At 57.3% G+C, this 27,974-nt stretch overlaps 1 protein-coding gene across 4 annotated transcripts in view; it reads left to right on the top strand.

The window, feature by feature from the left end:
- CACNA2D2 (calcium voltage-gated channel auxiliary subunit alpha2delta 2) overlaps positions 1-27,974 on the top strand; it is a 141,701-nt gene that overhangs the window by 94,188 nt on the left and 19,539 nt on the right. For all 4 annotated transcript variants that reach the window (XM_058559186.1, XM_058559177.1, XM_058559185.1 and 1 more), the window contains exons 4-6: positions 16,372-16,431; positions 24,047-24,091; positions 27,586-27,727. In XM_058559186.1, coding sequence (XP_058415169.1) covers positions 16,372-16,431; positions 24,047-24,091; positions 27,586-27,727 — 247 coding nt within the window. The remainder of the gene's footprint in view (positions 1-16,371; positions 16,432-24,046; positions 24,092-27,585; positions 27,728-27,974) is intronic.

Here is a 27,974-nt window from a genome sequence, read left to right as displayed (position 1 = left end):
TGGGAGGTGGCACTTAGGCTCCAATCCTGAGCATGTCCCTCCTCCCCAGGCCTCAGATCTCCATTTGTTCTTTGCCAGGCGCTACAGGCAGGAGCTGCCAGCAGTGCCGGGATCGCTGGTCACAGAGGTGTGGTCAACACAGGCTCCAGTGCTGCAAGCCTGGGCTCAGAAGCAGAACAGACGTAGGTTTAGGTCCCAGTTCCTCCTTCTGCCAGTTTTGTAGCCTTGGAGTGTTCAGCTACGTGGTTCTGAACCTCCTTCTTCTGAAAAATGAGCCGGTTGCACCAGGTCATCCGCCATGGTCGTGTTGGTCACAAGTGGACTGTAGGCCCCCATAAGTGGTAACCATAATCATGAAGGCACCTGGTGGGCAGTTGGTTTGCAGCTAGTGTCCAAGATTTCCTTGGCCCAGGTGTGTCTCTAGCCTGCTGTTGGCTATACTGTGATGGCAGGTGTGGGGTTTGGGTGAGCATGGAGACAAGAGGAAACCCCTTCCCTCCACTGTGAGCTCCGTGAGAGTGGGGCCGGATCTGATTCATCCTGTGTCTCTGGCACCCAGCACAGGCCATGAACATGTTTGTTGAAAGAAGAAAGAAGAGGGGCCGCCGGGGTCACCATTTTATTTATTCCATACTGAGGTGCTCGTTGGGTAAGACCACACAACACAAAGTGAGCACAGGTAGCAAGGTAAGGGCTGGGAGGAAGACAGACCAGGACAGACTGAGGGTACATTTGAGGAGGGGACCACGGTGTGAATGAGGCAGGTGGGAGCCAGAAGGGTCCACTTGGCCAGGCATGTGTGGGGCCTGTGGATCCAGGAGCCATGGGCCCAGTGAGCCACTGCACACCCAGCCCCAGCAGGAAGCAGCCCTCCCCTGCCTGTGCCTTCGCAGGTGAGTTCAGGACATGAAGGTGAGGACCCACCTACCACATGTGAATGCACCTGAGCGCATTAGCACGCATGCATGCATATACACGTGTGTGTTCCCGTGCCCACATGTGCATGTGTATTCACATACATATGATTTCTTATGTCTGCACTTGTGTACACATTCAAATACGAATGCGCACACATCCTCCTTCTCTAACTCCAAGCCCTCCACTCCCAGAATGGCAAAGCTGTTGACCACAGAGTCAGATGGAAGAGGCCTCCTCACCCATGCACTACTAAAGCCAAAGACCCCTACCAATCTCAAACCCCCCTCAGTGGAGGCCTAAGAGGCCCCAGTCATAGGGGTCCTGCTTACCCCTCTTTCCTGTTGGGGAGTGCTGGGGGCGCTCTGGGGGCAGGGTAACAACACGGGCTCTGGAGTGCTGGGGAGGGAAAGCTCCCATGGCCAGGGCCCAACCTTGGGGACATGAGCATGGGCTGGGAATCAGGTGGCCCGGAGGCCTTGAATACCTTGGTGGGCTGAGGCTGAGCTGGCACTGGGGCACAAAGACCCTCCCTGCCCCAGGGAGCACCCAGCTCTATGGGCTCAGGGAAGGGAGCAGACCCAAGGGTGGGAGCAAGCTTCTATGCTTAGCTTGACTCCTCACCCCTCACCCTAGGGGAGCCCCACCTCTTGCTCTGGTTTTGCCACCTGTGGAGTGGGATGAAGATGGCTCACAGAGGTTCTGTCTTGGTGGGTGTAGAAGGATGGCCCTCAGGCCTATCCAGCCAGCCCAGGACTCAAGGACTGCTCCTCTGGGGGATGGGCCGGGCCCTGACCTTCTGCCGCTCCAGGCCCTTATCTCAGGCAAGTCTCAGATCTAGGCAGAGCCAAGCACAGCTATCCCCAAAGGGTCAGTAGGCTCAATACTGATGAACACAAACCCACAGCAGCCCCCAGCCCCAGCCCTGATGCCATGAGAGTAGCAGACTGAGCCTGGCATCAGTGCCAGAGGCTCACCACAGGTGAAGAGGGCTCCTGGGGGCCAGAGCCACTGGGTGACGTTGGGCAGGGCACACAACTCCCTCCTGCCTCCTCTGGCCTCAGCCTGTGCCCTGGGGAAGGGGCAAGAACTCCAAGGCCACCCAGGATGACAGGTGCAAGGTCGTGCAGTGAGGCTGAGGCTGAGCTCAGGCACACCCAGGTCTCTTCCTACCCCTGGGTCCCTCCCCAGCCCCACGGTGTTCCCCATCCCATGCTCTCTGATCCACAGCCAACCAAAAGCCCACTTCCTCCTCACAGTGGGTTCAGGGTCTTAGAGGGGCCTCAGGGTGTCTTATGGGTGAATAATTGAGTGGTGGAGGGAGATTTAGTTACATGACCCCAGAGACAACCCCCCAAACTGCCCTCAGAGAACTGTGACTGCAGACAAACTGAGTAACCACCTTTAAGCCTCAGTTTCCTCATCTGCAAAATGGGGTAGGAATGGGACCTGCTCTGTAGGGGCTGCTCTAAGGATTAATGAACAGTGCTGGGGCACAATGAACGCTCAGTGATGTGGCCTGTGACAATAGGTCTGTGTGAAGCACAGACAGTGCTAGTGCCAGGTCCTACAAGTGTGCTTCCAGGGTCCTGTATATTTCAGGGACACTTTTTCCTCAAAGCCCCACCTGATCACCTGGCCAGGGTTTCTCTTCCCTGAAAAATGCCTGGCCCTTCCCTGTAGTTTTATCTGGCCCCTCTGGGAGCTACCTCCTTCTTCAGGCAGCACTTGGGGCCCACACTCCCCCACTCCCTGGTGACATCTGACTCTCTTACTGGCCCTTCGTACTAAGCCCAAGTGCCACTGGGTTCCACGTGGCCAGCACTTCAGCATCCTCCTGTTTCCTCAGTGATGCAGCCAGGCTGCCTGGATGGATGGTGCCATTCTCCCATTTCACAAGGAGGAAAACTGAGGCCAAGAGGGCTGAAATCACCTAGTCAGGATGGATCTGAGTCCACTGTGGGTCCATCACTAGAATGGTCTCTCCCACACAGAGTCCAACCCAAAGGACTGGGGAGATCGGAGGCTGAGGAGGCCTCAGCCAGTTGGGATTCAGGAGTCGCTTTCCTAGAAGATGGCATGGTAGAGAACAGACTTCCAGACCCTCTTCCCAGGGGAGAAGGCTGCAGCCTGAATGGTGGCGGAGGTGGCAGAGATGCCCCAAATAGGCAGGCACATGCTGCATGGCTGCAGCCCCACGCTCCCCAGCTGGCACCGTGGCTCTGTGGCCGTTGCTAGGCATCAGATTGGCCCAGGTGGGCCTACCTGTCATGGAGCAGCCACGCAGCGTGGGGTGGGCACGGGGCCTGGGCAGGAGCAAGGCCATCTCCGCCTGCCTGCCCTCCTCTCACTTGGCAGCAGCAAGCAGAAGCCATTAGCGCCTCGCAGCCCGTGTCCCACAGCTCTGACAAACGCCTTAAATGTTGTCGCCAAGGCTCCAGCTGTCCCACCAGCCGCCTTTACTCTTCGTAATAACCAAGTGTCGAGGCTGATTGCAGCAACAGGGTGCAGCCAGTATTCAGAGCAGCTTTTACCCTGGGCGTTTCCACCTGGCAGCCAGGCTGTGCCCACCCCACCCTCCACCTCCAGGCCTTTGTCTGCCTGTCACCTTTGCCCAGGCCCCCAAGCATCGCCCCCGGGCCAGCCAGTGCTGGGCTTTGTGTCCCGGGGTGCCCATGCTGCTACCACCAAAGCCGGTGGGCAACAATGGAGTGGAGTCTCAGGCATCGACACCCAGCAGAGTTCAGCCCGAGTGGAAAGATCTGGCTCTGATTCCCACTCTGACTTCTTTTGGGGAGCCCCTACTTCTTCTTGATTCAGCTTCATCTTTCAGCCTTGATGTCCTTGTCAGTGGAATGGGAATAACGGTTGGGCTTTGTGGGGCTTAGAGGGTATGTGTGTGTAAAGCATGGTGCGAATCATGACGTCCTGTGGAAGAGGCTCAGCCACGCTGTGAGCACAAACACCCGTGGTGGAGGGAGGCCCAGGAGGAGTGAAGGCCTGCATCAGCTGCCCTGGCCGTGACTGGCCCCCTCTCTCCCCACAGGAAAGCCCACTTGTCCCCACCTCCACTTTGCCCTGCCAAGGCTTCCACTTGGAATCCCCTCCCCCGCCCCTCCGTCTGGCCTTGTCCTTCAAGTTTGGCCTGCTGTTCCCTCTTCCCAGGAGCTCCCCAGCTTGATCTAACCACACTCCTCTCTCATAGGTTTTATGTGACCCTCGAGTGAGTCCTGGATGCTCAATGTTCTCCTCTCGTTGTCTGCCTTCATCCTCACACAGCTTTTGTGAGGTTGGGACTATTAAAAACCTCATTTTAGAGATGAAGTAATCGAGGATCGGAGAGGGGCAAGCATCAGTCACCCATGTCACACACACAGCTCCTGGCTCTGCCCCATGGGACACTGTGGCTGCTGATCATGGGAGTAAACCAAACCCCACTCTCCCAGAGGCTCTGCCAGAGTGGGAAAGCACCCCCACCCTGCCCCCCGGCCTTGAGGGCTTCCTTCCTGAGATACCCAGTTACCAGCACCAGTGTCCAGGCCAGATTTGGGTGGTTGGTTTATGAGGTCGCTGATCACGGGATCATTTGTTCACAGGTTCCCAAGCCTCCCGATGATGTTGGAGGGGGATGGGCAGAGAAAGGTAATGAGTGAGTAGTCTCTGCCTGTTCATCAGGCTTTCTTCAGGGATGTGGAGGTGATGGAGAGGGCAGTGATGATGGTGGTGATCACGAGAAGATGTGAGGTGCTAGCACAGGTGCCACAGTGGGATGATGGTTATAGTAGTGAAGGTGATGGTGGTGGTGGAGATGATGCTGATAGTGGAGCTGATGGTGGATGGTGACGGTAGAGGTGACAGTAATGGTGGTGACTGTGGTGACGGGGATGAAGGTAGTGATGGTGGAGCTGATGGTGATGCTGGTGATGGTGATGAATGTAACACTGATGATTGGTGATGGCAGAACCACTGGGGACAACAGTAGTAGTGGTGATGGGAATAACTTTGGCAATGATGATGGGAGCAATGTTGGGAGTGGTGACTGGGAATGTGGTGGTAGTCATAGGAATGTTGATGGTGGTTAAGGGGGATCAGTGGTGATGATGGAGGTAACAGTGATGGTGGTGATGGGAGTAACGTTCTGCTGGTGGCAGGGTTAGTGGTGGTGGTGGCAATGGGGGTGATAGGGCTGGCAGGGGTGGAGTATACCTCATGGGACAGTCCACCAGGCAGTCCTGTCCCACACATGGGCTGTGCCCTAGCTGGAGTGGGGGCACAGTGGGGCTTGCTTGATTCTCTTTTTTCTTTTAACCTCCAGTGAGCACAGCCTTCTGAGTAATGAGATGCAAATTGACAGAAAAGACAATGAGCCAGCCTGCGGCTGGTGGGTCAGCTTTTAGAGTCAGGGCTGATTGCCTCCGTGCCAATTTGCATGGCATTAGCCATGCACATCTCCTCCATCAGGCTCCTGCATTTCATCAGAGGTCACCTGGATGGTTGCCTCCAACAAAGGGTGGTGACTTGTGATCCGGACCAGGGGCGAGGGCGGGGCTACTTGACCCTGACCTGACCAGGGATCCAGGATGTGGCCCCAAATAGTATGGGGCTGTGGGGAAGGCCAGTGGATAGGAGGGTTTCATGGTCAGCCAGGGCCAAGGTTTATGCATGGCAAGCCTAGTAGGTCTGGTTTGGCCAGCACCATGGTTCCAATCTGAGCATGTATTGCAAAGATGACAAATAGGCCTCAGGCAGAAGAGAGGCCTGGCCCTGGCCTGGGATACCTTAGTGTAGGTCCAGGCTCTGCCCCTAACTGGCATTGTCACCTAGGTGGTCCCTCCAGGCCTTGTGCAGTGGTTCCCAGCCTCATTGTCTCCACATTGAAAGTAATGATTATCAAGCCTGGCCCTGCCTATAGTTTGCTCAGTGAGAGTTGCCTGGGCCAGTTCTCCATGTCAAGGTCACACATTGCAGCCCTCTGAGCAGGCCCGTCCTGTCACTGTCACCATTAGTCAAGGTTATGCCAGAGATCGTTCCTGGAGCGGGACCCAGAGGGGCCTAGGAAGAGTGGGACCCAGGTGTTTGCCCAAACGCTGTAGGCTGCCTGCTCATCCCTACCGCTTCTGTCCATGGTTCTGAAACTCTGGGCCCAACCTGTCCTGAGGTCCCTGCTGCGAGGTGGGCCAGGGGCCCTTTCACTGCTGCCCTTGCTCTCTGACCCCTGCAACCCCTCTGACCCAGTGCAACCTAAGACTCCACCCCATACCCTACCCCAGGACAGACAACAGTGGGGCCAGGGGCTGTTTCCCTCTGACCTCCACCCCTAGCCTAGCCAGTGCCCCCTCAGGCACGTTCTAGTGCCCCTCTGGCCCCACCTCCCTCCTCACTGTCCCACTCCCTCTCCCCCCAAAGTTGGGCCTAATCAGAGCTAATCAGAAAATTATGAGCTGCCTGATTACTGATTAGATTCCTAGTGTTAATAGAGTCGAGAAGGGCCCGCTCAGGCTGTGTTTTAGAAGAAAGTATAAAAATAACATCATGGGAAGAGAGCATAGTGGCTAGACGGGGGCTTGGGCTCTGCTGTCCTCACAGGCAGGGGATCAGGCTCTGCTGTTCTAGTTGGTGGAGGCCTCTCAGTTTCAGCTTTCAGGTGGAAATATATTTCATGGCAGAGGGGCCTCCTAGCACCCCTAAATTCTGCCAGTGAAGTTGCTACACCAGGGAGCTTTTACTGCAAAGGCCCCTATCAAGTTCTGCACTCACGACAGTGGGACTGAATTGCAGTGGGAAGATAGGTGGGATGTAAAGAAGAACTTACACCACATGCGAGCAGGGCCATGTCTGTACTGATCACTGACTTACTCATGCCTAGCACAGGCCAGGCACACAGTTAAGTGTTCAATAAGCATTTGTTCACAGGAAAAAGGGAAGGTCATATCAACCTCTTCCCACTGGAACCGCCACCCTCCCATGTTCTGTCCCTGAGCAGTGGTGAAGTGTAGAGGCATCTGAGAAGTCTTCTTGGAAGAGAGTGTTGGAGCATGCCAGGAGAATGCACTGGTCTGGGGCCAGGGCAGGGGGTGCTGAACTCCCCAGGGACCCAACTCCTGGCTGACCTGGCCAGAGGAGAGACCTATGTCCACCTCCCCAGCCTCTCCCTCCAGCAGGGCTCCAGTGGCTTTTGCTTCACTGACTTGGCAGCAGCTGGGTGGGACTGGTGGATGACATTGTCATAAGGTCCAGAGTGGGGTTGGGGTCCCAGTGAGAAGAGGTCAGCAGTTCAGACCCCTAAGGCAATCTCTTGGACCCTTCTACATGGGGTGCCCAGTGAGGCCCATACTCAGACTCAGCCTTGCCCTACCCACGCCATTACCTCTGTGCCATCTTGGATCCCTGTGCTCTGTCATCAGCTCTGCTTCTGGCCTGGTATCTGCCATCTCCATCCCAGGGAAACCGAGGGCCTCCAAGCTGGCAGGTCCCTAAGGACACTTCCTGATACCCCCCACCCCCACCCCATGACCATGGTGGAAGCCTATGCCCAGCGCTGGGGCTGCCCAGATCCATGAATCAAGTCTCTGCTCTCAAGAGACCACATCTGGGAGGGAGTCAGACACAACAGTGATGGACACACCACAGGGGATTCTGGAAACCCAGCCTGGTAGAGGCACCAGGCTTCCTGGACAAGGGTGGATGGGCACTGACTCCTGAAGGATGAGGAGGAGCAGGCCTGATGCTGGGGGCCAGGGGAGGGGGAGGGAAGGTCAGTCCAGGCTTAGGGCACAGCACAAGCAAGGGTAGGGAACCTAAGCATGGCAGGAGGGCAGAGTTCAAAGTCAGCGTGGTGGGAGAGTGATGAGATTGGCAGGGTCAGGCCACACTGGGCCCCGTAAAGGATGGCAACAGGAAAAGGAGTAGTGGCCGGGGCACCTAGGAAGCACTGGACGTGGGGCACAGGGGCCTGTGTGGGAGGCCTGAAGGTGTGGGGGCCCGGGGCAGATGAACTCACGTTAAACAGCTTGGGTGGGAGTCTGAAGTTGGGTTGGGGGGGTGCTCTAGAGGGATCTGGTCTGGAAGGAAGAAGGGGGTCATGGGAGTAGGGGACATTGGAGGGGAGCAGCTTCTAAGGGATGACCTTGGGGAAGTGATGGCCCAGCTTGGGTGGGGTTGGTTGAGTAGGACAACCAAATGGGCCCTTGGTCCCTGCCTGGGGCAGGGCTGGGCTGGAGGCCAGGCCAGGGTGCTGAGAGGCAGTGGACAAAGGTGGTGCTGAGGAGAGGGACGGCCCATTGTCATGAGCTTCAGAGGCGGCCAGGTCAAGCTGAGGTCAGAAGGCCCAAGAGAGAAGCCGAGGTTTCAGGGGAGCAGTCAGGCAGTCCCTGAGGTGAGGCTGAGGGAAGAGGCAACCCAGGACCCAAGGCTGTTTCTCCAGTTTCCAAAGTAAGTCTGCATCCTGCTCCCTGTCCATACCTTGTTCTCTGTCTACATCCCCACAGCCTGGGAAGGACCCAGGCAGGGTTCTGGTCCCCATTACACAGGGCGAAACTGAGGTCCAGAGAGATGAGGGCAGTTCTTCCCAAATTACATGCTGGGACAGTCACCAAGTCTTAGAGCTCGGGGCCTCACAGCCCCAAAGGCAGGGGCATTGTCACAAACAAGCACACACACCCACGCCCACATGTGTGTGTCTCTAGAACATGGCCTGATGAGGGGAAAAGAGGCAGTGCATGTTCCATGGTATACTTCAATACATAACATGTCGTCCCTGCTCCCCTAACCAGAGAGTGGCTGACAGCCCTGGACCTGATACCTTCGCCTGATGCTATCTGCATGTTTTTTAAAAGGGTGAAAGAAACTTTGAGGAGTTACGCTGCGTCATCACTCAGAGGGAGGAAAACTGACAAAAGTGGCAAATTTATGAAAAATTCCACCTGGCTCACCAGGGACTGATTCACATGCAGAGATGTGCAAGTTTCCTGCTGGGGACCAGGGAGAGTGCCAGCTAGGTTGGGGGGTTCTCACCCATGTGAGACCCCTTAGGGATTGTGCTGGGCAGGGTAGTGCCTCAGAAGGAGCCCCAGCAGCCTCAGAGTCCACATGGCCCAGCCCTCAGCTCACACTCCTCTGGGGCGAGATGCCTCTATACGCTTGGGCTCCGAGGCCACAGCCCAAACGCAGACCTGACCTGTGTGTTGGATTTATTGGCTTATTTCTCATAGGGGAACCTCTCACAGGTCTGAAATTCAAGCTTATGAGACACCAGATTCTCCATCCCCATCCCCATCTCCATCTTCATCAAGCCACCCCTCACTTCTTCATATTTTTCCTGGGAAATTAAAACACAGGCTGCCCCTTGGAGGTGGAACCAAGGGGGCACAGGAATCGATAACCAAGCCCGAGATGCCCACAGGGAGCAAGCAAGCCCAGGCCCAGGGGTGGAGAGGCAGGTGCCCCCTCCGGAAAGGAACCACAACTCAAATGAGTTTTTTCCTGTTACATGCATTCTGACCTTTTTTTTTTAAGGGAAAAATCCATTTTACTAATTTTTTTTATCAGCTCTTTGAGGACATTTGCAGCTGGTGAGGGAAAAGGTCAGGGAGCCTGTTGCTGCCAACAACAGCGCAGGCCTCACGTGATGGCTTTCCCCCCTGAGGCGCCCTTCATGGTCAGGAGTGTTTGTTATTTTCCCTGTAGTTTTGGTTGCTGGAATTTTGGTCTGGAGTTTGGGTGTTAGTTTGTTTGTTTTTTGTTGTTCAGATGGTTGTTTTATCTTTAAGCTGGAAGTACGGTTAATACAGAAAGGGTGGGTCAGATATGTCATGGGACAGGAGCCAAGTATGTCCAGTGTGGATGCAGGAAGGGATGAAAGGAGGGGCCTGGGAGAGAAGGGGTGGAGAGAGCGGGAGGGCCAGGCTGAGCCAGTCCTGCTCAGGAGGCGCTGGTATCAGCAGTGCACCTGACCAGAAGGCAAAGCCACCGGCACCTCCATTACCTGCCATGCGTAAGTCATCAGTGCTGGTCAGCCCGCTCTACCCATGCTGGTGAACTTCTCTTCACCCCTCAGAACCTAGCAAAAAGGGGGATCAGGAGAGGACCTGCCCTCAGGAGGTCATGGTGAGCAAGGTTGTGCCCATAACGCTCTGAGCACATCCTGTGCCGTGATGGCGGCAGTCAAAGTCATGGAGGCAGCCATCCTCATGAGCAGGCACTGTCCGTTCACACGTGCACCTCCCCCAGGCCACAAGTTGTACAAGGATGGGGCCAAGTGGGACTCTTCTGGTCCCTGACTATGGATGTACCTGCTTGGAGCAGGCAGTGGACAGACAGACAAATGCTCACTCAGGCCAAGGTAGCAGGAAGGAGAGACCCACAGGGCCAGGCCCACCCACCCCACCTGCACTCTACCCCTATTGTCAGCCCCGGGGCTCTAGCTCCCTCCTTGCTAAGCTGCATCTTGCTTCATTATTATGCAGATATTTTAATTATGCAGATATGTTTTTAGACAGTTTTAAATATGTATATTATTTACTTATTAGACCATAACAGCTCTGGAAATTGGAAATCTGTATTTAGTATCTATCAGTGCACAATACAGAGCTAATCCCGGGCCAGAAGGTGAGGGAAGCGGGGTGGTGATGGCAGCAGGGCTGGGCAGGGCAGGGGCGCTGGCCACCCTGGGGCTTACTCCCTCCATAGTGTGGGCCTAGTGACACCAAGGTTGAGGGGTGGGCTCAGAGCAGCACCTAGGAGGTCAATTACTGATCCCCTCTCCTGGGGGAAGGGTAAAGGAACCATTCTGGGAGGCAGGTTGGGGAGCACCTGAGCCCAACCAGCCAGGCCAGACCTGGTCCTTCCCTGGGATGTTCACTGTCCAACGCCGCTGGTAAACCTGGGTTTGATGCCCCCTCCACCACTTCCTCACCAGGGCCTAGGGAAGTGGCACTAAGGCTCTGAGCCTCAGTCCCCTCACCTGTAAGAGAAGAATCCACTTCTCAGGTGTCTTGCTAGAGGAAGGGTGGGGAGGGCGAGAAAGAGGCAGTCTTCCACCTGTCGTTGAAGCCCTGGCCCAGGGGTGGTGCCAGGGGTGGTGTCTGGTGTCATCCTGTCATCATTCCCTTCCTTGCAACCCTCCAGCAGTGTTCTGGGGGCATCTCCTCGGTGCTGGGACTTTGCTGCCCCCAGCCTCCAGCTCAGAGCCCCCCACTGCAGCTTCTGCCACACTCAGCCCCCAGTGGCCCAGGTCTCAATATCCTGTGCCCCACGGGTTCAGGGCCTTTTATCCTAAGGCTCTCATATCCTCTTGGAAGAGGGAGTAGCTGTAACTAATTAAGACCAAAAAACTCATACAATCTTTCCCTCTGGGCTACACAAAACAAATCCTGTTTGATGGGCAGCTGTTCCCCTGGCCTTTTCAGACTAGACCAGCACTAGGAGGAGGGGCTCCAGGTGAGGGAGTAGGGGGAGGAGGCCAGTCTGCGGGGAGGGGAGAAGCCTGAGGGCTCCAGCCCCGCCTCTCCCAAGGCCCGCCCCTCCCAGTATGCAATGAGGCCTTACCTTCGAGGTGCTGGCCTCTGAGGGGCACCCACCATGGCCCCACGTCCCTTATCTCAGGTCATCATCTGTCTCTGCTCCACAGCAATTGAAAGACATTTAACTTAGTGAAATTTGAAGGTGTCTGTGGAGGGGGCTGCTCCCAGGGGAGCTTTGTGCCCAGCCCAGCACACCACCAGTCCTCTTTCTTGCCTTTTCCTGTAAGAACAGTTTCTGGAGCTGAGGGAAACTGATTGTTAAGTGAAACTCTGATAATTGCCTCTGAAATGCCTGCTGTTATTGTGATGGACCTGGCCGTGAGCAGCCCTGCTCAGCAATCCCACCACGGTTCCCTTCACTGCCTTGGTTCCCTTCACTGCCTTAGCCGTGATGGGGACATCATGCCCCAGGCAAGCCACCATCAGAAACTTCGTAGCAGCATCACCCTCATAGGCAGCCCTAACCCTCCAGGATGTGATGAGGAAAAGAGGCTCAGAGAAGTTAAACCATACACCTGGGGTCACACAGCTGGCTGGCAGGGCCAGACTCAAGCCTGGGCCTCTGCCCAGGTTCAGAAACACTCTGACCTTGATTTAGGAAATGTTCATTGTACACCTACTGTATGCCAGGAGCTGGGTTACAGTAAACTCGACAGCTGCCAGATACAGCTCCCACCAAGCTCAGAGCTCAAGAGAGAAAGCAGACAAGGTAGAGGGTTCTCTGAGTGCTATGATGGGGGAAGATGGGGCCTTGGCCGGGGTCACAGAGTGGTTAGGAGGAGAATGAGATTTAAATTAACACCTCAGGGCTTGGAGAGTGAACCAGGCTGGAGGAGTCTGGGCAGGAGTGCACAAGAAGAGAGCAGAACCTGCAGGTAGCTGGAAAGCCAGAGACTGCAGGTGGCTCAGCCCGGAGCCTGAGCAAGGAGCCGGTCCCAGGGGAACAGGCACTCAGTGATGGGAACGGAGCATATCTCCCCAAGACGGGCAGGAGCCTGGAGATGGGACTGAACTGTGGCCCCGCCTTTGCCCCTGCTCTGCTGAGAGACTTGGTAGGTTCTCCCTTCACCTCTGGGCTTCAGATCTTGGGCCGGAGGGGTGGGGGCCTGCCAGAGCTGTGAGCACGTCTCCCCAGCAGCACCCCTAGCAGGCCTGACTGTTGTGAGCTCTGCGGAGGCAGGAGCCCAAGGCTCAGAGCGCTGATGGGCGGGGGGAGCCCATGGACTGGGCAAAGGCAAAAGGAGGCTTCCAGAGGAGGTGACACAGTCTTAGGGCTGACTGAGAAGATGGGAATCACGTTCCAGGCAGAAAGAATGGATAACAGAGGAAAGCCCAGAGGTGGGCAAGAACCTGCTTGGAACCAGCAAGAAAAACCCCAGGGGACTGGTCCCTATGGGTAGCTTCTGGGGGTTGGAGCAAGCTGGCTGCCAAGAACCCACCCACCCTCTGAGTGAGTACAGTTAATATCTCCAGTTTACAGGCTGGAAATTGAGGGCCCAGGGAGAAGTCACTTGCTTGAGGAAGTCAGGATTTGAACCCAAGGCTCCAGGGTCCAGGCTGTGATCCCCCCTCATGCATGCTGGTGGGTGGTCCCAGTCCTCCCACCCTCTCATCCTCAGGCCTGACAGACCTCATGCAGCCACAGCCTGTCCTCTCCACCTCCATTCAGCTGCCTCGGCCCTTCCTCCCGCACTACCAGGCCTGTGTTTTTAGCAGTTTCCACACGTCCAGCACCCGGGGATGGACTGATTGATCTGTAACACCGAAAAAATAATAATGGCTTGATCGTTACTGAGGATTAAAAGTAATCCTTTCGCTGTGGCTATTGCAACTCTGTTATTCACGAGTCAGCGGGCTGACCTGGGACTTGGAGCCCGTGGGACTCCATGAGTTCAAGGAGGCTGGGAGCTGGGGCCCTCCCTCCCTGGGTCTCCCTCACCTTGGCTACTAGGCTAGGGAGACAGAAGGGCTGCAGCCCCCATGTCCCTAGGGACTGTGAGTCCCAGGTGAGAGCTGAGCTGTGAGAGAGTGAAGGAGCTGGCACCCCCTGGCCAGCGGGTAGGTCGGGGGGAAAGGATGGCTCCTCAAGGCCTTCGCCCAGTTTGGAGACTTCAGCTAGTGGCAGTTTGGTGTTTGTAATTCCATCAACCCTGTGGCTTTTCTGTGGCAAGGGTTGCTCCCACGCCTTGCCCCAGCCTCATCCCCCGTGAAGGAGCCCCATGTGAGCTCCAGGCCCACTCGGAGAAAGGTCTGGGCTCCCTGGGAAGGTGGTAGGCTACTGGGTAAGGAAAGGGGGCTGCAGTGACTGCCCAAGGCTGACCTCTCGAGGTGTGGCCCTGAGGGCTGCTCCCTAGGCTTCCCTCTCTCATCCAGGCTAGGTGCTGAGTTCGTATAGTAGGTGCTCAGTTAATGTAGTGACAAGTGTTGTCAACCATACATGTCACACAGTACTGTCCTCTGCAGAAGGGCACTGCGGGCTCGTGAATCAGGGCCCTCACCCATTCTGGGAGTGGGGGTCGAGGTGGAGTGTTTGTGGTTTAGGCCAAGAGGACGCCCCAGGGTAGAAAGAGAGGGGCAGGAGTTGCTCAGGGCCTCAAGAAAGCTTTGCCTTTTATAAGCAGAGCCACAGGGAGCTGCTGAAGGGTTTAGGGGTGGGGGGTAGCCACATGATCAGATCCATGTTTTGAAGGCTCCGGGTGCTGTGCAGAGAATAGATGGCAAAGAGCAAGAGAGGACACGGAAGCCTGGGGAGGACGGAGCCTGGCTAGGGGCGAACAGTCGATAGTTTGGATGATATCAAGGGTGGGATGTAGGAGCAGTGGTTCCAAGGTGGATGGGCTCATGCCAAGAGGGGATGGGGTGAGCTGCGGTGGGCCTGAGGGCCACCCCAGGAAGGTGTCCAAGAGCTCAAGAGGAGCCAGGATTCAAGGCAAAACATGGGAGACCTCTGGTCCCTGGAGTAGAGAGGCCTGTGGTCCCTGAAGCTGGGTAAGGGGGTGGGGCCCACCAAGCAGGCCCTGCGCTAACAGGTAGGCAGAGGACAGAACCTGCAAAAAAGATAGGGGGTAGCAGGAGAGGGAGGCTGAGGCCAGGAGGAGCTCAGCATTGTGAAGTGAGGGGGTTTGACTTCCAGAGGGACTTTCCTGCCCTGCCCCCGGGACCCCCAGCCTCGTAGCCTTCCCAGCGTTCAGCGCTCTTGGCCTGAGGAGGAGGGGGAACCAGGTCCAGCAGGAGTGGGGATGGCTCTGGACAGCCCCTCTAACTGCCAGGGGTGGCATCCTGCCAAAGAGAGTGGAGGTCATGGCTCTGCAGGGAGTCCCACCGTGCCCCCCCCACACACACTGTTCCATGCTGAGAGGGAGGAAAAGCTGGTCTCCCATGTCCTGACTCCCTTTTCCCCTAATGCACAGCTGCCAGGCTTTATTAGAACCTCCCCTCTGGGGCCCACGTGCCACATCAGGCCTGGACTGATGGATGGGGGCATGTGTCCTGAATACCAAGAGGCCAGGGCCTTTGAGTAGGGGCTGGACCCAGGAGGCAGGACCCTACTACTCCACCCATAGGATGGAGTGGGGTGATGGGGGACCAGAGTCCCTTCCCCACAAGGGCCGCTCTGTCCCCCACTGGGAGTGGTGGGCCCTGTGGAGTGCGCCTTCAGACCTTGGTCATGGGCTGGGCAAGGCAAACCGGTGATGAGGGCCAGGCTCAGGGCCCCAGCCCAACCCAGACTCACTCTGTGACCTCGGACAGACTGCTCACTATCTCCATGCCTGGGTATCCTTATCTGAGGAGGACATATCAGGCACATTGTGAATGGTGACAGGTACACATGATGTGTCACTGGCCTGGGGGACAGCTTGGCATGCAGTAGGTGGCCAGTTCGTAGTGACAGTTGTCATAATGATTAATAGGAGTTCACTGCACTCAGCTCTGCGGGAGGCCCCAGAGGGCCATCTTTGGGAGCCCCAAGGGTTCCTAGAAAGACAGGATCCATGGAGGCGCAAAATGAGAATCTCTGGGCAGCCAGGGTTCAGGCCCTGAGGGTGGCTAAGTACAAGTGCCTCCTCCAGGAAGCCTTCCTTGACATCCCAAGTTCCCACAATGCTGAGCTTCCTCGAAGCACCTCAGCTGCTCCTGCGTGGTTGTTCTGCCCGGTTGTGTGTCTGTTTCCCTCTCTGGACTGTGACAGGGCAGGGCTGGCTCTGCCATATCTCTACACATCAGTACAGTCTGGCACCAGGTGTGCCAGGTAACAAGGTGTGGGTTGGACAGACACACAACTGTGCTCACAGGCACAGGGGCCTTGATGGAAGAGGCTGCAGGAACCAGCCCCAAAGACAGGCCAGGCTTGTGTGGACAGAAGGCTTGGAGAGCCCTGCTGGGGAGGGGCTCAGGAAGCTGGGACAGGGACAGTGGTGGTGGGCCAGGGTGAGCAGAGGTGGGCTGTGGGCGCCTCCTGCTGGGCCCTGAGCAGGCCGGGGGCAAAGGCGCATCAGCAAGGCTCTGTCATTTGTGGCAGCCCACCCTTGGCTGGGGAGGGCCTTCCTCTTGGTGCTGGGGTGACACTGGTTTGTGGAGGGTAGAGAGTGGCAATGGGGCTTGGCTCCAGGGCCTGGGTCCTGCTACGTCCTGGGGTCCTCCTGCCATCCTATATGAGCAGGAGATGTGGCCAGGCTGAAGTATAGGGAGTCCCATGGAGTTGTCACTCAGGTCACTTTGTGCAGGCTTCACCTTTCCTGTGTGAACCCAGCTGTGGGTAGGGGAAACACCCATACAGCAAGCTGGGGATTGTCTGGGCCAGGGAATCTCTGGAGTCTGGCAGGATGAGGGGAGGGAGTCCCTGGCCCCAGGGAGTGCTGGGGCTGGAGAAGGCCTTGGGCTGGGCAGGGCAGCCGGCCTTCCTTAGCCTCTGACCTCCCTGTGCTCTTCCCCTCAGAGATTGGCCGATGCTGCAGAGAACTTCCAGAAAGCCCACCGCTGGCAGGACAACATCAAGGTAAGAACGGCAGTGCCCTCCCCAGCCCCTAGGACCTGCCCACCACCCTCAGCAAGGGTGGAGGTGAATGCGGGGGAGGGAGGAGGGGAGGCTGCCATACCCGCTGCAGGGGCACCGAGGGCTCTGTGGAGTGGTGCTGGGAACCTCTGTCCAACGTTCAGCAAACATTTGAGGCTCCCATTGGTGCTGGGACATAGGCTGCAGATATGAACTTCTCATTCCACCGCAGAGGGGCTGGGGAGTCCCCCATAGGCAGGCAGGCTGCTCTTAAGTAATGCTTCCCAAAGTTGCTGTCACCTGGGTGGTTAAGGAGGTGCCCACACTGCTTGGAGAGCCCCTGAACAAAGAAGCCTCTTGACTCCAGGACTTTTCAGACTGTAATACACTGACCTGGAAGAGACGTTGGGAAAAGGGCACTCTATCTCCTTCCTAGGACTTCCCTGAGCAGTAGCCTGTCTTCCAGAAGGCCCTTGGGCTGGGATGGGGGACCAGGCTGCCACAGCCACAAAAGCGTCTCCTTCCACCAGGAGAGCTCAGATGGAGCACAGGTGCCAGAGGAGTGGAGGTGTGAGAAGCTGATACAGGACTCTCTTTGAGGGCAGAAGGGCCCAGAATGTGAGAGAGGGAAGGGAAGCCTCACTGACCCCTAGCCTCAAACCCAGATGGCCCTCACAAAGTGAGGCAGCTGTGTTTGATTTGAGCTGGGGCTGGATACAGCCACACCCTTTATGTCAGGCTGGCATCTCAGAGGGTCGCAGTAAGCCAGAAGAAGAGACTGAGGCAGGGTTCCTCTCGGACTCAGGGAACCCCCAATACCAAGGAGGATGGAACCCTGAGGGACCAGACCAGTTGGCAGGGCTTGCTGTGTCCTCCACAGCTGCACAGGTGTCTGGGCCGTGCCTCCTGGTGGTCTCTGTGCTAAACACATGGAGAGGCACCAAGAGCTGCCCCCTGGGACCCAGGGAGGAATAAGGAGGGTGGGGGTGAGGCAGGCGCTTGATCACTCCCGCTCTGGGCCTGGCACATCTAGGAGGCAGGAGGGATCATTATCCCTACTTACCTGCCGAGAACACTGAGACACGGAGTAGTTAGACCTGTCTAAGGTTACCTGTTGGTGGCGGAGATCCGCAGCTGAGCTGTCAGGTGCCGGGGAGTTCACGCCTATGATCCAGGCACCCTAAATCTGTTCCTCTTCCCCAGTCTTCATCCCCCAGGCCACCCTGAGCCCTGCCCTGCCTTGCCCACACCATGGCATTCTTCCTTTGCTGTCTAGTGGGTGCTGGGGGCTGCCCTCAGGGAGCTCACGTGGGGTTGGGGGAAACACAGTTTTTTACGGTGAACACATAAATGAGCAGTGACTCCCTGGACCCATCCTCCCTCCCCAGAGCTCAGGACTGGCCCTTTTCTCATCCCCATTCCAGCACCACCACAGATCACTAGGCCCCATGTCTCCTCAGCCCCTTGATCAGAAATACTGCAGCAGCTTTTTGCACTCCCTCGCTGCTCAGACCATGCCCCCACCTGCAGATAACCCCTGCCCTGGCAACTCTGCCACAAGGCCCAGCCCTGAGCCTGCAATCAAGGCCCCAGGATCTGGCTCTTCCTGCCTTTCTTGTCAACCTCACTCCTCCTTCCCCTCCTCCTGTGCTCCAGCCACACTGAACACCTCACTCCATGCCCGTTCCTGATCTCTGTGCCCTGAATGCCCTCTGTTCCTCCGGGAGGCCCAGCTTGTCTTTTCTTCCTGGTGAGGCTGCCCCCACTCCCCAGCCCATCAGCCCCTCCACCTTCTGGGCATCCAGGACCCTCAGCTCCTGCTCTGGCCCTTCCTTTGTTCCTGACGAATCTCCTTCCTTTCCTCCCTGCCTAGGACAGGTGTGCAGAGCAGGCACAGGAGAGCCAGAGAAGGAATCGGGGAATAAGGGAATGAAAAGACTCGCCCTCAGCCTGGCTTTCTCTCCCTCCCAGTCCAGGCCCCAAACAGGAAGGTGAAGAGGCTTCCTTGGCCCCAAACCTGTTTTCTCTTCTTGGCTCTGCAGAAAAAACAAGATTTCCAAGGGGCATCCTGCCGGACCCCTGACCCCTGATTTTCAACTACTCCCCAAGGCAGGAACAGCTTATCCCAGGCCAGAGTGGGCACCACGGGGCCTGCCAGGAAGGAGGGCCAAGGTCTCAGGGGCCTCCAGGGGGTGCTGAGACAGGTGCTGCTGGAGGACCTGCACCCTGCACACTGGGTCACAGTCCCTGTGGGACCCAGCAAGGGCTTGCCCCGCTCTGGGCTTCAGTTTCCCCATTTGGCAAAGGACTGGCTGGCGTTGGTGCTGCCTGTCAGCTCAGGCATGGTGTGTGAGAGGGTCGGTCCACACATCAGGCCATATAGGCACCAAGTCGGTGAGGATTTGTAGGCATCTCTGGCCACACCAGCCCACGGGCCCTGAGTGCTGCTGTCCTGAGATGAGGTGGAGTGGGCTCTGGCTGGCCCCCTCCGCCTGGCTTGACCTCAGATGCCCCCAGCTGTGAGTGTGACCACAGGGCCAGCTGGGCCCAGCTTTATTTGCCCAATGCCCCCCCAGTCTGTCAGTCTGCCTGTCTTTCTGTCCCACCAGTATCTTGGGCAGGGTGGAGCTGTAGTCACTGCATCCTTTCCAGCTGCAGGGTCAGGGCCCTGCTCTTACCCAGAAGCACTGCAGCTGCCCTAGCTGCCATGCTGAAAGGCATTCGTGCTAATGGTGGCCCATTAACTGACACACTGCCAGCCCTACGTGGCCTGCCAGAGAGAGCTAATGGCAGCTGCAGGTGGGGACTGTCCATGCCAGGGGGGATACAGGGACTTGAGGTTAGAGAAGGGATGGTATTTTTGTCCCTTGCAGGCACACCACCCACCCTTGAAACCACGTCCTTCCCAATGACCTTCGGGAGGTGACAGATAAGGAGCCATGTCCCTCCCCAGCACTCAGGAGAGGCACTCGGCCTGTGCCACAACCCCACCCTCAAACTCAGGCCCTTTACGCAAGCCAGGTCTTCTCCTAGGCCCTTACCTCCTTCTTCTGAAGGGTAACGCCTCTCCCTCTCCAGTTAAGTCCCTAGGGCTCCTCTTTCTGGCCCCAACCCTAGGATTGGCCTCCACTGCCCACAGTGCCCACCTTTGGTGCCTCCATCACAGATAGTTCCCAGTGCAGGCTGCCCCAGGCCAGTGTCCCCAGTGGGCTCATCTGTCTGCCCCGCTCATGGCTTCTTTAGGCCAGAAGCAGTTGGGCCTGACCCAGTGCTGCACAGCATTGTCCATGTGCCCAGCCGGGTACCCTATGGACAGAGCAACCAGGAGCACATGGGCCTCAGTCTTCTTACCTCTGAGATGGGGAGGATGGCACCCAGCAGTTCTGGGCACAGAGGAGACACTTGGCCTGTGAGGCCAGACTAGAATCCACTGCATGGTCAGTAGGGTGTGACCCTCCCTGTGTCAACAGCCCACAGTAGGTCTGCATGCAGACCTCTGAGAAACAGACAGTGGTGAACCCACATGCACACACACATAGACACACCATCGACACCAGCCTGGGGACTTGCAGGATCCTGGAGTCTGCAGGGTCAGAGCTAGGATAAGAGAGCAAAGAAGAGATCTCTGGGCATGAAGCCCCCCTGCTCCCCTCCCTAGTCCCAGGCCATGACCCCACACACCTGGCCGTGGCAGAGACAGGGAGCCTGTAGCCACAGCCCTGACCGCAGCCCTTGGACACCAAGGAAACCATGGTCCTTGTTAGCAGACAGCACCTCCCATGGCCCCTGCAGACAGGCAGCAGGTGCTCTGGTGCCCATAACACTTAGGGTAGATGAAGATGGCCTGCCTGCTGGACACTGTGCCTGGTGCCAGCGCCTCACTATGCCAGCATTATCTGCCGTCTAAACTGCCACCAGAGAGGAGCTGGGCCAGGCCATGGGCTGGGGAGGCAGGAGAGGCCATTGGCCTCAGGGCCTCAATGCCAGCCCTAAGGCCTGCAGGATACAGAGCCCTGCCCCGGGAGTCTAATGAAGGAAGCAGCCCTACCCTGGGAAGTCTGATGGGAGAGGTAGCTCTGCCTGGGAACCTAAAGGGAGGGCTGTGAAGTCTGAGCCAGGCAAGGGGAGCTGGCTGGACAGGACAGGTGGCCTCCCCAGCCTGAGGTCTGCCCCAGCCATCAGGCCTGTTGCCTGCCTGTCTGCCAAGCCAGCGACAGACGGCTCTCTCAGAAAACAGTCCTCTTGGCTGAGCTGAGCTGGCAGTGAGCCAGGGCAGGGAGGCCAGGTATCCTCACTAGTGCAGCCAGGTCGCTGGCCTGGGCCACGCATGGGGCCTGGTGGGCAGGCGGCAGTCAGGTCTCGCCAGGCTATGCAGCTGCCTTTCACAGCACCAAACATAGAGGCCAACAGCTATTCCCTGCGCTCACCCCATGCTCACTTGTTCACCCTCTACCTCACCTGCCATCACCTCTCACACCCTCTCTTGGGCTTGCTCCAGCTAAGGAGAGTATATATCTCATCTATACAAGGACTGTGTGGCCCCCAGCCCCACCCCTCATGTGTCATCTATGTACAGAAATCCACATGGGAGGCAGGCATGTAAGTTCAGAGGGGGTGATTCCCCCCACTCCCTGCCCAGTTTGAGCAAAATGTTCCCTAAAATACCTGTAACAGAGAGGGGTATCAGGGCTATGGATCCTGGACTTTAAGGACGCCCATTTCACCCCAACCCTGGGGTTTCTTCCGCATTCAGGCCTCTCCCAGGGCTGTGGAGTTACAAATATAAGGGAACCCAACCATGGGTATGGTTGGTCCTGACCCCTGGGGAGGCCCAGCTCCCTGTCCTCTGAGCACCCTCAGAGAACACATCATCGTCCTCTTTTATTTTATTGATTTTATAAGTGGGAAATCAAGATCCTGAGGATTTATCAGGCACCCTTGTGTCATCAGTGAAATGGGGGTGACCCCTGGGAGTCCTCCTGGGGCCACTGAGGTCTCCACTTATTGCTTAGGATCCCAGAGCTCACATGTTGAGGCCAGAGGCCAGAATTTGAAGCCAGGATCCTTTGCCAAGGCCCTTGCATGTAATTGCTATGTGGTACTGTCTCCTTGTTGTCTAACCCAGAGGCAGGGCACCTACAGTGAACACTGGGGCACTGTGCAGGACAAAGCAGACACAGAGGCCTTTCCAGGGACCCTCCCACCCCAACCCTGATGGCCCCATCCTGCCCTACCCCCAGCTCCACATCACATCAAGCATAACAACCACAGCTGTGTTTACAATGTATTTCCATACATGTGACCTTGCCCGCCACCATCCCATGCTAATGTTACTCTCTACCAAGGAAGGCACATGGCCTAGCCCTCTCAAGGTGGAAGAGGTGGGGAGTCCTGCCCACATGCATCCCAGCCCCTGGGGGACAAGGACCGCATACAGATTCCTGAGCCTCACCTATAGTCTGCAGGGGGCTGGAATCCTCCTGTATGACACGTTTCCCCTGTGTCCCTGATGCCACCAACATCTGATCCTCCGCTGAGACCAAGAAATAGCAGGACAAAACGACAAAGGCAGCCATTGGAGCAGCTGGAAGTGTGGCCCAAGTGAATGCCAGGGAGTCCCAGGGGGCAGGCAGGACTGAGCCACGGCCTGTGAGGGGAGCCCAGGCTCCTGGAGGCCTGAGAGTGGTCGACCTCCACCCATGCCCTTTCCTGTCCTTGTGGAAGGTTTGCCTAAAAAGTTGGTGAGTGAAGCCCCATGTTCTAATCTGCAGTCCTCCCACTGCACCCGCCTGTTTTCATTACGGAGGGAAAGAGCATCAGAGCCGTGTTTATAACCCCCCTTTAGATAACAAATCACATTTTCTTTTCGCCAGCGAGTGTGTTGAATTGATATTTTTTCCCCTCGGTTTAATGTGTTTGTGTGTTCAGGAATGATCTCCATCAACCGAAACTCCTTATTGTGTTTGATGTAACGTCAGCTTTCATTACGCACTTTAGTCGGAGCCAGGCACAAGGAAAGGCCGAGCACCCTGGAGCCTGGGCCCCAGCCCCGGCCCCTGCCCTGGGCCCACCTGGGCTCCCATCTTCCTGGACTGGTGGGTGGGCAGGTGTGGAAGGGGATGGAGATGAGTCAGGAAGACAGGTTGGAGCCCTGCCAGTGTCTTCACCTGCAGGCCGGGGGTCACAGGGCTGGTGGGAGAACCCTGTAACAATATGTGTGCAGCTTTACCCACAGCAGATCCCTCAGGTGACTAAAACTATCAAGTCACCTTGACTCTTACATTCATCAGGAGGTTGTGGCCTTGCCCAAGCATGGTGCCAGGCCTGTAGTCAGTGTTCCAGAATGCTTGGACTATGCCTAAGATCCAGCCAGTGTCCTGCACCCCCCCAGACCTCTGGTGGGAGACAACCCATGACTGTTCCCCACAAGCCCCAGTACCAACCACCTCAAACCATGGCCTCCAACTCAGCACCAAGGCCAAGCCCCTCTCTGAAGCATGAGGAGCCTGAGCTCAGAGAGGGAACATTGCAGCCCTGAGCAAATGGAGTCCAGCCAAGCCCAGGGAAGGAGTGGCCAAGGTGACTTCTGCCTGCAGTGGAGTAAGTGCAGGCTCTGTGCTTGCTGTTCTACAGCCAGACCCCTGGGAGCACACTAGGTCATCACCCCCATTTGCAGCCCACAAAGAAACAGGCCCCCAGTGGGCGAGAGACTGCCAGGGCCATGCTGCGGGTTTTATTGTACAACACAGGGCTGAGGAGCACCGGGGGAGGGCGACTCGGACCGTGGCCCTATCCCATGTCCTGGCCCTAGGGCCCATCGGGGCAGGGGTAGGGTGGCCCCTCCTGAGCGGGTGGCACTTGATGGCACCAGATTCACCTTCTGGCAGCCTCTGTTAGCCGTGCTCAGTTCTGATTAAAGATCATTAAACATGAAATTAGCCCATTTGTGTTACGAGTCCCTGGGGTGGCCGGTGATTATGACGCCCAGATGGCCAAGAACCCAGGCGGCAGACGAGCGGGCAAGGCCAGGACGGGCAGGGTGAGCACAGGCACGCGAGGGCTGGGAGGCAGGCGCCGGGGCCGGGCTTTGTTTTCCCCTGCTCCTGTTGTGTAAACCCCTTTGCATTTCACAACAAATCACAGATAATTAATAAGTACATGCCCGTAATGAGCAGGCTTTTTAATAGGAGAAATTGGAAGATGCGGCGTCGAGTCATTATTTCACTCTAGCCCAGACTCGGCTCTGTTTTCCTGTCTTCCTCACTTCCCCCTAGTACCACCTCAGCCGGAGTCTCTGCAGACAGGCTGGCTCTGACCCAACCTCCCAGCGGGGCTGCAGTGCAGAGACCCTAGTCCTGGAGTCAGGGGCCCCAGGGGATCCAACCTGGGGTACCACATCCCCCTAAAGCCTGTGAGGGCCCCTGAGCACAGCCAGCTGGAGGTGAGGCATTCCCAGCCTGACTCATCCAGCCTTCCCTGGGTGGCAGCTCTGGGTGGGGGAGGGGCTGTCTCTGCCTGTAGGAATCTGAGGGGACTGTTCCAGGCCTTGGGCTGGGGGTCCTGGCTGCACCTCAGGAGACCTTGAGCTGTGAGTGTTGAGGCCTCTCTCCCCCACCAGGAAGAAGACATCATGTACTATGACGCTAAGGCTGACGCTGAGCTGGTAAGTGCCCCTGCCTACGCTGGGTGGAGGGAGCTGCTGGAGCTACACGCCCTCTCTGGGCCTAGTGGCCTCAGCTGTAAAACGAGTGTTAGGACACAGCGCTCTTCAGCAATCTGAGCTCCACCCTGCAGAGCTGTGGTCCCCCCCTACACCTCCTACAACTCCCTAGAGGCCCTGCCCCCTCTGGGGCTATGTCTCTATGGCACTAAGGGGTGCAGCCTTGCTGCACAGCGTGAGGCAGGCCCAGCCCCGTCCCTGGGCAGGGCGGTGAGGCGCGTGGACCTCCTCCCATAGGTCAGTTCAGGTGCCAGCGTCAAGAGGGATGCTGAGTGCCATGAGAGCAGGGGAGAGAGGGAGCAGTTGGGGAGGCTTCCCAGAGGTGGGCAGGTACGGCTAAGACACAGGGTAGTGCCATCCAGGTGCATTTCAGGTCAGTGCACCCTTCCCTGTGGTGAGGGGAACAGCAGCTTCGGTGTGCTGAGCACCCTGCAGCCTGGCCCCACGGTCAGCTTGGCCCTGAGCTCAGTCAGTCTCGCCCCAGCTGCAGAGGCAGCCAGGTTCCTGTGCCTGTTCTTCAGATGAGGAGAGGGCTCCGGCTCAGCTGCGGCACCACCTCGGAAGTGGTGGTGCTGGGACTGACTGGGGGACCCAGAGCCACACTGATCTTCTGCCTCCATTTCACTGACCGGCTCACATCTGTTTGGGCGTCTATTTGTGAGATAGAGGGGACCTCATCACCAGGGACTCACATGAAAGATGTATGACCATTGAGGTGGCAGGGGGCCTACAGAGGAGACAAGAGTGTCCAAGGGTGCAAGGCACATGGAGTAGACAGTGTTTGGTGAACCTCTCAAGGTCCAAGTCCATCTGCCTGCCTTTGAGACAAAAGTAGTTGCACCCGACTGTCTCTTCTGTAAACAGAGGTGTCACAACAGCTCAGTCTCTGGGGTCCCATCTGTGCTGGCTAGTGCAGGAGACCCCAGTCTTCCTCTCCCAGGCCTAGTGCCCTGGGGGGTTTCCTGGGGCGAGCAGGAGGTATCCACTGACACCAGGAGGTGGGCAGGCAGCAAAGGATCCTGCAGAGGGTCCATGGTGCCAGGCTGGTCTGGATAAGCCTTCAGGAGGTCAGGCAGGCAGGGGGCCCAATAAGGAGGGTGGGTGGGCTGAAGCAGGCGTGCTTCCCCCTTGGCTGGGCCTCCATGGCTCCCAGAGAAGTTGCTAAAATTAAAGCTGGAATCTGAAATTCAAATGAAGAGTGAACCTTTAATTAGACCCTGAATCTAATTCCTTACCCACCTCGGCAGCGGGCTATAATTTTAGTAATCAGTGCATTAAATATAAACCGGGAGACTGCAGCTGCCCACTGTACAAAGCCCCTGGATGTGGGGGTGGCACTGAGGGGCTCCTTGACCAGTCTGGTGCCTGGCCCCTACCACGACACCCTGAACTCCCTGCTCCCAGCACCCTCCAGCTGTATCCAGGACCCCCAACCACTGGCTCTAAATCACTGATTCGCTGCCCCCAGCCCCTTAGATACCTGCTGGGGGGCTAGGGATGGCCGAGGAGGGAGATTCACCACAGGCGGGGCTGGGCTAGGTTCAGTTAGGCCAAAAGCCCCGCTGGCCCTGGTATAAATATCAGCACGCACACATTTGCCGACTCCACTGCTTGTTGTGTTGTTTTGTTTTTTTTAATCTTTGCCAGAAGTACAGCTAGAGATCTTTCTAGACCATTTACTTTTAAATTACCAGCCAGAAGGTGGGGTGGGGGTGGGGGAAAGAGAAGGAAGGAAAAATTTCACCAGCTGATAGCTTATCAGAACAGAATCCAAATGTCACATTAGTTGGGAAAGTTGGGAGATTAAAATTTCCAGTGCCCTTCATCTGCCGCTGACATTTCAGGGGCTTTCTTCTCCCATGCCTCCCCCTCCTCCTAGTAGAACATGAGTGGCTCACGCCTCAGAGGCGGCCGGCTCCCCGCTCTGGCCTCTGTGCTCGGCGGCTGCCTGCCCCGGCTTTACCCAGCATCCCGGAGCTTCTGAGGGTCCTCCTAGGGTGGCCGAGGTGGGCAGAGGGGTGGCACAGTGGGTGAGGGGCAATGGGCGGGCAGCAGATGGCTTGGGTCTTGCTGTACAAAATCCCCCTTTGAAGAGAGAAAAAGGAGGTTTGCTGCAGGCCCCCACAGAGGCCAGCCCCCTGAACCTCCCATCCAGGGAATAATTCATTCCCCAGGCCTGAGGGTGAGCCCAGAGCATTCCCGGGGTGGGGACAGCACATCTGGCTGGGGGCCAGGGGAGGAGGGGGGACAGGCACGAGCACCCTTTCCCCAAACAAGACACAGCCCAGGCAAACACTGGAGGCGGGAACACGAGAGGTGTGCCCAGGACCCAGTGAGCAGTGGGGTGGGCTGTCATGTGAGACCCACAGGGGAGAGGAAATGAGTCGAGCTTGATGCTGAGGGTGGTCACAGGGGTCTTGAGGGGCAGTGAGGGAGCATGTGGATGGTTCAGCTGCTTATGCTCCTTCCTCTCAGGGCACAAAGCCCCCCAGCTCTGTCCCCAGGCCCACCTCCATCTCCATCTCTCCTTGCCTGCCCATTTGGCTTTTTCCTGTCTTCCCCTTCACTCTGTCCCACCATCTTCTCTTCCCCCTTGCACACCTGCACCTGTGCCTGCCCACCCCCCTCGGCTGCAGCATCAACACTGTAGTCACAGGCTCACTCCTGCCAGCCTGTGGTGGTGGGTGGGGGTGCATGGCGCATGCCCAGCCTGCCTGCCGAGAGATGCCATAATTGGCACCTGTCAGACGGCTGCAGCTCATTTTAGAAAGTCAACAGGGGCCTTTACATTCCTGCTGCTAGCAGTCCCTCTGGAGGTCACTGGGTCTCAGTGCTAGCTCCTACCCTAGGCCAGCTCTCCCCAGGACTCCCCGGCAGCTCAGCCGCTAGAGCCACCCTGCTGCAGGGGGTGGTGCCCCTCCCCCAGATAGGGCTGGCGCCCTCTCCCTGGGGCCCAAGGAACCCCATGCAGGGGATGGGCAGGGCCCAGTGGGGGGTGTGGGTTGCAGAGCTCCTGGGAAGGACTGCGGAGGCCTCCCTGTGATTGCACAAGGCATGTCCTGGGAAGCAGAGGTCTGCAGCCTGCTCCTTCTCACTGGCTGCGCGATTTGCCTCCTTTGCTGATAATTGTTTTTCAAGGATGTGGGGAAAGGGTCAGTTTGGTTTTGAAATCTGGGTTTAGCAAATGTGGGGATAGTGGGTGGGGAGGGCAGGGGCAAGTAAGAGTCACAGGCCTCCTGGGTGAGGGGTCCATACCCTGTGTCCATCTGTCCCTGTGTCTCTCTATCTCTCTCTCTTTGTCTCTGACTGCAGTAGTCTCTGATTCTGAGATGCCCCTATCTCCTAGACTCTGGCCTTCCCCTGCCTGCAGGCCTGGCCCACTCCCCTCCACCATTTTCCAGACCTGACACTGCCGTGGGGGGGTCCCCTTTCTGCAGGATGACCCTGAGAGTGAGGATGTGGAGAGGGGGTCCAAGGCCAGCACTCTAAGTCTGGACTTCGTTGAGGACTCAAACTTCAAGAACAAGGTCAACTATTCGTACACGGCTGTGCAGATCCCCACGGACATCTACAAAGGCTGTGAGTGTGCAGAGCGATTGGGAACAGCCCCCCCACCCACCATGGGGGCCAGACCCACTGCTGGGGACTGCCAGATCCCAGGTGCCCGGCCAATGCTATCAGCCTCCTGCCCCCAAAGTCACATATGCCCCCTCTCAGACTTGCACATACTCAGGCCTCAAGCCACTGTCAGGCACAGCCTCACGCTGACTCTCAGCAAGCTACAAAACACCAAGCCTCTCACCCCCGTGCATGCATGGTCTCCTGC

The sequence above is a fragment of the Diceros bicornis genome, chromosome 2 (assembly GCF_020826845.1).
Source record: "Diceros bicornis minor isolate mBicDic1 chromosome 2, mDicBic1.mat.cur, whole genome shotgun sequence".
NCBI lineage: Eukaryota > Metazoa > Chordata > Mammalia > Perissodactyla > Rhinocerotidae > Diceros > Diceros bicornis.
The sequence above is the reverse complement of the archived record's forward strand: the minus strand, read 5'-3'. Positions and strand labels throughout refer to the sequence as shown.